The 10,397-nt window shown below is 43.1% G+C and overlaps 1 protein-coding gene across 1 annotated transcript in view; it reads left to right on the top strand.

Moving 5' to 3' along the window:
- The first annotated feature begins 4,365 nt into the window (after positions 1-4,365).
- LOC105984741 overlaps positions 4,366-10,397 on the top strand; it is a 62,443-nt gene continuing 56,411 nt past the window's right edge. The window contains exons 1-4 of the mRNA XM_013015016.1: positions 4,366-4,503; positions 5,136-7,670; positions 7,806-8,895; positions 9,201-9,929. Of these exons, the coding sequence (XP_012870470.1) occupies positions 4,366-4,503; positions 5,136-7,670; positions 7,806-8,895; positions 9,201-9,929 (4,492 nt within the window). The remainder of the gene's footprint in view (positions 4,504-5,135; positions 7,671-7,805; positions 8,896-9,200; positions 9,930-10,397) is intronic.

The following is a 10,397-nucleotide window of genomic DNA, read 5'->3' as shown; positions in this document are numbered from 1 at the left end:
AAAGATATATTTAATACACCTCAATGTGCCTGGATGAAGTTTCAGGTATCACCTCTAAGTTGAGTTGAACTCAATTAGTTCCTCAAAAGTAGGAGTTTCTGAAAGTCATGGCACAGAGAAAAATGTTTGATTCTTATGATAGACATAGACAAGCATGTGTAGAAAGGCAAGATCTTAATTTGAACATGACAAGAAATAAAGCAGATTACATTAATATGCATTAGAACCCCCTGGAGTAGGATATGGGAACAAAATTCATCTGACATACAGTTAGTTAAAAGTTAAAAACTGAAACAATAAAAGCTATTTTTGATGTTCTAAGGTATGTCGTCTGTTGTCAATAAGCGTAAGATCCGCCAGTTGGGCCAACAGTCTTAGTCTGGTGATTCTGATAGCCCAAAGCAAAGGTGGATATAGAATAGGCAGAATGTAATCACAGAATGAGGCAAGAGGGAAGTATAAGAAGGTAAGTATAGCCAAGGCCGTGCCATAGGCAGATGTTCCAGGTCTCTGCTTCTTTGGACTCAATAAGTTTTTGAACCCTGGCAAGCAAAAGTCTCAGCGGGTATCATCAAGGCAATCCTTAGAAACCAGCCCTTTGATTCCCTTTCAAATGGTGCTTGGGCCTCTCTGTGATAGGAACAATAAGTATTCTAGAGAATTGCTGATGAAACAACTTGGCATGTGTTCACTTGTACCCTGACACTGATGATTCCTGTAGTCCTTAAAGAAGGAAAGTGAAGCTTTGAGAAATTGGAAAACTTACTTAAAGACAAAGATACTATAAGAACCATGATTTACTTGTACAACTTTGCAAAGACTAAGATACTAAATTGTTCACTTGGAAAGGCTGGGTTTCATGGTAAGTGAATTATACCTCAGTTAAGATGCTCTATTTTTAAAACTTATGACTAACTTTCTGAGCAATGTTTTTGACAGAGAAATAGCATTTCTACCTGAAAGCCTAATATTGGCTTCTAAGTCATCTTATCAAACATGATTACTTCTTATATATAGAACACTGCTATACACTATGACAAATTTGCCAAAAATACACTTGAAATAACTATATAGTTTGCTAAACATATGTTACAGGCCACACATTATGTCCATAATGAGGTGTGTATATTATTCCTATTCTTTATGTTGATAATTTGAGACTAAAAGAATTACATAGTTGCCAAAACACACACACACACACACACACACACACACACACACACACACACACACACACACAGCTGGTAAAAGAGGCAGAGCTGAGCTTTAGACTCAAACCTTCCTGACTGCAAAGTCATTAGTTTTATCGATTATGTTAAGCAAATGAGAAAGGAAAGAAAGGCCAGAATGCAAAGCATACCAAATAGTAAATGGTAGAATTTTGAGGGTTGACAGACTACAAAGTAAGTTTCAAAGATCTAAAGGAACATTCTGGAATTGCAGTTCAAGAGTGGTTTTAAATTTTTCTCTGAATGAGCAACTGTGGTCTGAAAGTATTCTTGACATAGCATGCATCTAAAAGAAATTCCATTTCAAAAGATCCATAATGACCACAATACTCCAGGGAAAACAATTTTCTATGTGTCTGTTTTGGCTCCGTAGCTATGAGAAGATACAAATCCACTAAGAAGCTGTGAAAGATATTATTCTAAGTGTTTATAAGATCTAGGCACACTCTGCAGGATAAGGTGAATAACATAGAAATAACCTTCTAGAAATGCCCATGTAGGAGCTGATTGACCCCAGATATGATGTATATGCAATTAAGTGCCAGGCAGTAGCATCAGAGAGCATGGGTTTCTGTCTTACTGCTGCCACTGGACACAGTTTTAAATTTCTTGAGGCTTCTATGAAGGTTACTGTGAAAAATAAATAAGTAAGTACAATAAGTGCATAAAACCAGAAAACAGTAATCATTTATGATGGCTACTATCATTATCACCTGGTGGCAAAGTACACAAGCTCTGGCTCATCATGAATAATACAGATTTCCAATTATTTTTGCTACCTTCAAATATGTTTGATATACTCTGTATATAGCTGCTACTTCCTAGGATCTAGGCCCAATGGATAGCATGTTCCTGGAAGAAATCTCACTCTAAATTTAGCTTGAACAGTTCTAACAACATTTTATATAGTGCCTACTATGCTTTGATAGCCTAGAAAAGAGCCTTCCCAGGACCAGAGAATCTTCTTTTCCTAGCTTACAACACCTCCTTATAGTACACTTTCATATTATTTGTGTTTGAGTGGACTTAACAGTCATAGGGTTACACATCATTTTTTCATAATAGTTAAGTAATAAATATAAACAAGTAAGCTACTATAATGTTTAAGAACAATGGCAAAGGATAAGGTAGATAAAAATCAAATCCTAGGTTCTCCACCTTCTGCTTACGATTTTAGGTTCTTTTATGCTTCCAAATCCTATACTTTCACCTGTAAAGTATGTTACAAAGCATATAGAAATGTTGTAAGGAAATGACATGATATGTGAAATGTTTTCAGCACACTATCTACTATATAATAAACTCCCAATAAATGTCAGTTATCATTGCAAAGGACATAAATTAGGTTAGCTCAGGTTCATTTTCAATGTAATAAGCATTTATTGTGCACCTGCGAAGGTGCACGCTGCTGCTTTCTGTGTTCTAGATAAAGAAAGCAAATCACAAGAGTCCTCTAAAACTAAGTGGATGCTGTTCACATGCATATGACCTTAAAAAGTAAGTGTCCTGCAACAAGTCTTCATACTGGAAGGTGGGGCTGGTACCAGCATTTCTGCAATCATCTCACAGATGAGAATGTAAAGAAGGAGGAAGATAAACATGTAGAGAGGTGGAGTTAGGTTTGATTGGAAATGAATCAGTCCATCCCACTCTGGGTTGTTATAAGCTATATAAGGGCCTCCATCTCAGTCCAGCAACACCCTGCAAGCTGCATCAGGCTTTATCCTACTTGTTCCTTTGGTGAAACGGGTAAGAGACCATTCATCTAGCAACAACTATGGACATAACCGCCCATTATAGAAACGCAAAAGTATGAGATAAGCAGATAGACAGACAGACAGACAGGCAGCTAGACAGACAGACAGACAGATAGAGAAAGATAGGTAGGTAGATAGGTAGATAGATAGATAGATCGATAGATAGATAGACAGATCGAAAGATTGATCGATAGATAGAGCGGACAGAAGCAAGAAGGAGGGAGGGAGAGGAAAGGAAGCCATTGTTTTCTTTTTGTTTTTTCTTTTCTTTTTTTGTTTGCCTTTTGGTTGGTTAGTTTAGTTTATTCTATAATCTTTTAGGTAGAGTAAGTGTGCCTTTATAGAAGATAATGCAAGTCGAAAATTTCTCTTATTTTAAGCCATTCCACATTCTCTTCTTGGTGTTTTGCATGTTATTTTTCTGGTCTATGCAGCTCAAATAAGGAAGAAGCTGGAACTGTTGTAGAATCTCTTCTTTTTTCAGTTCCGAGGGCATCAAGATCTAACTGAGATCTAATCAAATTCTTGCCTACATTGCTGAGCTTCTCTTGCTAATTAATAGAAAGGAACAGTGTTTGATCCAGTGCTGAGATCAGAATAGTTCCTGACTTCTGCTAGGGGCTATGCCAACCTGCAAATATTAGTATGCTGTTGGCACATTTTGCCAATTGTTTATGTGTTAAAGAACTTTAATGTCCAGTTTAATTTATTTTTGCCAGTCTTGGGACTTGAACTCAAGCCTGGGCATTGTCCCTGAGCTTCTTTTGCTCATGGCTAGCACTCTACCACTTAAACCACAGCCCCACTTATGGCTTTTTCTGTTTATGTGGAACTGAGGAATCAAACCCAGGGCACTCTACCACTACGCCACATTCCAAGATCCTCTAAGCCACATTCCCAGTTCCCCGCCCCCACTTTTATTTTTAGCATCAAAAAGTGATGTACATATGATGGGGAAAAGTGTGTTCATTTTGATTCAAGAAAGCAGCAGTAAAAATAGGAAGAAAAATTAGGGAAATGATGTCTCAGTGGTCCTGTAAACTTTAGAAACCCTAGAATATTACCCAACATACCAAATTCCCCCAAAATGTACAGACATCATGTAGAAACAATATTCATCCAGGAAAAGAAACACAGAGACCTGAGAACTAGTCCCATTTGGGCCATTTTCATACTATAAGTTGATCTTAACAAGTAACTCAATGTTAATCAAGTTTTCAGTGTATTGAAAGGCATTGTAAACCCCTTGATTCATCCTTAAATGTTGACGTTTAAAACTGACAAGAAATTTGAAAAATCATGAGAACTATTGAGAAAAGGAAACAAAAGGATTGATGGGGCCATTTTTTTGTCTAGGTTCACTTAAACTTGCAAAAAACATGACAGAACTCTTAAGAAGTGTTGTCACCATCATCGACATTTTCTACAAATACACCAAGCAAGATGAGGAGTGTGGCACACTGAGCAAGGATGAGCTAAAGGAACTTCTGGAGAAAGAGTTTCGCCCAATTCTGAAGGTAAGGGTCATGGGGCAGCACAGGTGTGCTGGGGCTCTGAACATGCTGCCATAGAATCATGATGAGTTAAAAGGTTCACAGTGCCAGTAGTCTTGGAGAAAAACCCTATGAGCAATATTTTTGGCCATCATAAGTTGTCCTAACAAGTCCATATGTCATGTCAGGGTTAGGAAGGTTAGAGGGGAATATCATCCACAATCAAGTAGCTAGGATGATTTAAGACTGAAAATAAAGTACAGGCCTTTTTTCATCTACCTGGGAATTACTTAACTATTTATTTCAAAATAATATAACCTAACACCAAATATCTTACCTTGTTTCTTTAAAATTTATATAAAACAAACATATATGAGTAACTGAAGCTATATAAGTAACTGAGCCTGGTTTATTTCATTCCCTCCTATATGCCATAACTGAGTATTTAATCCTGTAGCTTACATATTTTAAACAACATCTTTGGAGGTTCCCAATAGTCTCTATTTTCTATCACCCGTTCCCATTTGTTGGGTACTATTAACCTGAAATGATACCTCATTGGACTAAAACTCCATGTCAAACACACACAAATCTCTGTATTGGGCTAAGAATGTAGTTAGGCTGACAGGGTCTCTTTGTGTGTCACTCATATACAGAACCCAGATGATCCAGATACAGTGGATGTCATCATGCATATGCTGGATCGAGATCATGACCGAAGACTAGACTTTACTGAGTTTCTTCTGATGGTATTCAAGCTGGCTATGGCCTGCAACAAGGTTCTCAGCAAAGAATATTGCAAAGCTTCAGGGTCAAAGAAGCGTAGGCGTGGTCACCAACATCAAAAAGAAGAAAGTGAAACAGAAGAAGAGTCTCCAGGACCAAAATCAGGTTACAGACATTCAAGTTGGAGTGAGGGAGAAGAGCAGGGATATAGTTCTAGGGGGTCAAGGGGAACTGGGAAACATAGATATGGGTCCAACTCCAGGAGGCTGGGAAGACAAAGTGAATTACCCAGCTCAGAAGGATCTGAGAAAAGTCACTACAGGTCTCAGTCTGGTCACTCCTGGAGTAGTGGCAAAGACAGACATGGTTTCAGGTCTGGAGAGACAGGAGAAAGAAGAAACAAGTCACATAGTCCCTCTAGGGAATCTGGGGAAGAATATGAATCTGGATCTAAATCAAGCAGTCAGGGGCAGAAAGGTCTGTCACAAGGACTAAAAACTAGTGAACACAAATCAAACTCTTCTCAATCAAAAAAAAGTGGAGGTCAAAAGCATGAGTCTAGCTCTACAAGTTCTGGAAACTGTGGGAGACAAAGTCATGCATGTAGTTATGACAATTCAGGTGGGTGTGGAAGGCCACAAAATACTTCTAGTTCTTGTCAGGCAGGTGGATTTAGAGGGCAAGCAAATCAATCTAGCTGTACCCAGTCATGCTGTCAATCAGGAGGCCATCAGAGACAAGGTTATGGATGTGTCTCAGGAGGTCAGTCCTCTGGTTGCTGCCAACCACAGCCTAGTTCCTGTAGCCAGTCCTCTGGTCAGAGAGGCCATGGATCTAGACAATGTGGTCAGCCACAGAGCTGTGGAAGACAACAGGGAAGAAGCTCAAGTCAGTCCTCTTGCTGTGGACAACATGGGTCTGGAGCAAGTCAGTCTTCTAGTTATGGCCCACATAGATCTGGTTCCTGTAGAGACTCTTCAAACTGTCATCAAAAAGGGTCTAGTTCAAATGAATTTTCCAAATGCAGTCAGTATGGATCTGGTTCAGGTTATGAACAACCGAAAACAGGTTCAAGTAAGTCCTCTGGCTTTGGACAGCATGGGTCTGGTTCAGGTCAGTCTTGCTGTGGACAGCATGGATATGCATCAAGCCAATCCTCTGGCTATGGTCAACATGGGTGTAGCTCAGGGCAGTCCTCTGGCTTTGGACAGCATGGGCCTGGTTCAGGTCAGTCTTGCTGTGGACAGCAAGGATATGCATCAAGCCAATCCTCTGGCTATGGTCAACATGGGTGTAGCTCAGGGCAGTCCTCTGGCTTTGGACAGCATGGATCTAGCCCTAGTCAGTCAACTGGATTTGGCCAGCATGGATCTAGCTCTGGTCAGTCCTCTGGCCTTGGCCAGCATGGGTCTAGCTCTGGTCAGTCCTCTGGCCTTGGCCAGCATGGGTCTAGCTCTGGTCAGTCCTCTGGTTTTGGCCAGCATGGGTCTAGCTCTGGTCAGTCCTCTGGTTTTGGCCAGCATGGGTCTAGCTCTGGTCAGTCCTCTGGTTTTGGCCAGCATGGGTCTAGCTCTGGTCAGTCCTCTGGTTTTGGCCAGCATGGGTCTGGCTCAGGACAGTCCTCTGGCCTTGGCTGGCATAGGTCTAGCTCGGGTCAGTCCTCTGGAGTTGGGCAACAAGGATCTAGCACCAGTCAGTCCTCTGGTTTTGGCCAGCATGGATCTAGCTCTGGTCAGTCCTCTGGTCTTGGCCAGCATGGGTCTAGCTCTGGTCAGTCCTCTGGTCTTGGCCAGCATGGGTCTAGCTCTGGTCAGTCCTCTGGCCTTGGTCAGCATGGGTCTAGCTCTGGTCAGTCCTCTGGTCTTGGCCAGCATGGGTCTAGCTCTGGTCAGTCCTCTGGCCTTGGCCAGCATGGGTCTAGCTCTGGTCAGTCCTCTGGCTTTGGCCAGCATGGGTCTAGCTCTGGTCAGTCCTCTGGCCTTGGGCAGCATGGGTCTAGCTCTGGTCAGTCCTCTGGTTTTGGCCAGCATGGGTCTAGCTCTGGTCAGTCCTCTGGCCTTGGCCAGCATGGGTCTAGCTCTAGTCAGTCCTCTGGCCTTGGCCAGCATGGGTCTAGCTCTGGTCAGTCCTTGGCCAGCATGGGTCTAGCTCTGGTCAGTCCTCTGGTTTTGGCCAGCATGGGTCTAGCTCTGGTCAGTCCTCTGGTTTTGGCCAGCATGGGTCTAACTCTGGTCAGTCCTCTGGTTTTGGCCAGCATGGGTCTAACTCTGGTCAGTCCTCTGGCCTTGGCTGGCATGGGTCTAGCTCGGGTCAGTCTGCTGGAGTTGGGCAACAAGGATCTAGCACCAATCAGTCCCCTAGTTTTGGCCAGCATGGGTCTAGCTCTGGTCAGTCCTCTGGCCTTGGCCAGCATGGGTCTAGCTCTAGTCAGTCATCTGGATTTGGGCAGCATGGCTCTGGCTCCGGTCAGTCATCTGGATTTGGGCAGCACGAATCTAGCTCCAGTCATTACTCTGGTTTTGGCCAACATGGATCTACCTCTAGTCACAAATCTGGATTAGGTAATGAGGGGTCTGGATCTGGTAAGTCCTCTGGGATAGGGCACCATGGTTCAGGCTCTGGACAGTATTCTGGATTCGGTGAACAAGGGACTGGATCTAACTATGGTCAGCATGGGGGGTCATCAAAAAAGAAGGCAGGATTCCTGCCACAAAAACAACAGAGAATACCTCATGGACAAGCAAAAGACACAACAAAGGCGCCTGAGACAAGGCATGGACAGGTTCCAGAGTCTCAATCAGGCAGAGCTCCTAGGAGAACACCCCTGCACAGTGAGTCTTCTGACAGTGAAGAGCAATCAAGTTTCTCACACCATCAGGGTGGTTCCCCTCAGGGCCAGGGTCAACCTAAAGGTCAACAGTCCCCATCTGCTGGACAAAAAAGAGAGCAAGCTCCTCATGGCCAGTCGAGAGATGCCGGGGGACAGAGCCAACAGCCGCATGAACGACCCCAACATTCTGGCTCCAGTCCATCCCCTAGAAGGTCACATCCTCACAGCCAATCAAGTGACACAGAGGAACATTCAGAATTCTCACACCATCAGGGAAGATCCCCCCAGGGCCAGGGTCAACCTCAAGGTCAACAGTCCCCATCTGCTAGGCAAGGAAGACAGCAAGGTGCTCATGACCAGTCAAGAGATGCCGGGAGACAGAGCCAGCAGCCTCATAGACAACCCCAACAGTCCGGTTCCAGACCATCTCCTAGAAGGGCACCTCCTCACAGCCAGTCAAGTGATAGAGAAGGACATTCACGATTCTCACACACACAATCAGAATCCACTCAGGACCAAGGAGGATCTCCACAGAGAGGGTCTGGACCCACACAACAACGCAGGCAGGGAGCTCCTCATGGACAGGCCAGAGATACCTCAAGACAGCCCCAATCTGGGCATGGCCAGGCTCCAGAGTCTCATCCCAGAAGAGCCCCCAGGGGAACACCCCTGCACAGTGAGTCTTCTGACAGTGAAGAGCAATCAAGTTCCTCACACCATCAGGGAAGATCTCCTCAAGGCCAGGGTCAACCTCAAGGTCAACAGTCCCCATCTGCTAGGCAAGGAAGACAGCAAGCTCCTCACGGTCAGTCAAGAGATGCCGGGAGACAGGGCCAGCAGCCACATGGTCAACCCCAACAGTCTGGCTCCAGTCCATCTCCTAGGACACCTCTTCACAGCCAGTCAAGTGATAGAGAAGGACAATCACAATTCTCACACACACACTCAGGGTCTACTAAGGGGTTCTCTGGGTCTCAGCGTAGAAACTTAGGAGCCCCTCATACATATCCACCTCATCTTCATCCACAAGCAAGTGATCATTTCAGAAAGCAATCCATTAATATTCATGGCCAATCTGGCTCAAGGCATTTTCATTCTGAGCATCATAGGAGACAAAGGAATTTTTCTGGCCAACACTGGAGACATGGCAGTTATGGTCATTCAGAGTATGACTATGGCCAGTCTGGGTTTGGACCTTCTGGTGGCAGCAGAAATAGTAGCCGTAATCCTAGCCCTTTGAGATCATCAGATAGAGGTGCAAATACACAAAAGTCTGGGCATACCCAATCTTTTTCTTTATCTGACAGTGCAGCTTCAGAATCATCTGAATTAACAGGAAGGTTAGTTCCAACATATGAGCATTCAGAAATATATCATGGTCATTCATTTGATTCCCAGAATCAGCTTGAATCTAGTATAGTTCAAAGGCAAATTTCCAGTCACGTTTTTTCTGTAGTTCCTCCTAGAGAGCTGAATGACACTGAGGAACACAATCTTACCAGAAATCAGCAGTCTACTCATAGCCTGTCAAGTGACTACTTTGAATCTGGTCATAGGCCATCCATAGCACATCATGGACATTCAGAATCTACTTCAACTAGAAAAAAGTGTGGCTTTAGTACTAATGAGAGGCAAGGATATAGCTGTGATCAACAAAGTGATAGTTATGAGATATCACGTGAGAAGAAGAGTCAAGGATCCTCTTCTATTCACTTTCTTTATAATGAAGACCCTATGGAAAATGAAGAGTACAAGAATATGTATTTATCTAGGAGTGCAACTACATTTGGTGAAAAAAGCCAAAGGAAAGAATTAGGATTTAATGCAGCAGGGAGAATGGTTCAGCACGTAGACAAGCAGGCGAGAGGTTCTGAGACCAGAGGTTTCTATGGAAGTGGGTTAATAGAATCAGGTTCCTATTTAGATAGCAACACTCCACTCTATGCATATGTCCAAGAACAGAGACACTATTACTTTGAATAAAAAACTAGGAACAAAAATGACCCTAGATAAAAACTCAAAGATAAAATAAGACATACTATAAGTAAATAAGATATTGAACATGATGCTTCTTTTGGTAGTAGGGGTAATTCTTCTGTTCTTTTATATTAACTGTAGTACTCTGCTCCATTAACTTTGTTTGGTATAAGGTCTTGAGCTTCTTGGGTTGAAAACAGTGCAAAAGCATTTGGGACTATATTTGAAGTACATGCTAAAGTGATTTGGATTTGGGGAACTCAAAATGAGCACTTAAAAATTCTAAGATTGGGGTCTGGGAAGGTGGCTCAGTGGTAGAGCACTTGCCTTGCATGCCTGAGGCCCTGGGTTCGATTCCTCAGCACCACATAAGCAAAAAGAAAAA

The sequence above is a fragment of the Dipodomys ordii genome, unplaced genomic scaffold (genome assembly GCF_000151885.1).
Source record: "Dipodomys ordii isolate 6190 unplaced genomic scaffold, Dord_2.0 Scaffold26, whole genome shotgun sequence".
Lineage (NCBI taxonomy): Eukaryota > Metazoa > Chordata > Mammalia > Rodentia > Heteromyidae > Dipodomys > Dipodomys ordii.
This window is presented reverse-complemented; position numbering and strand designations above follow the sequence as displayed.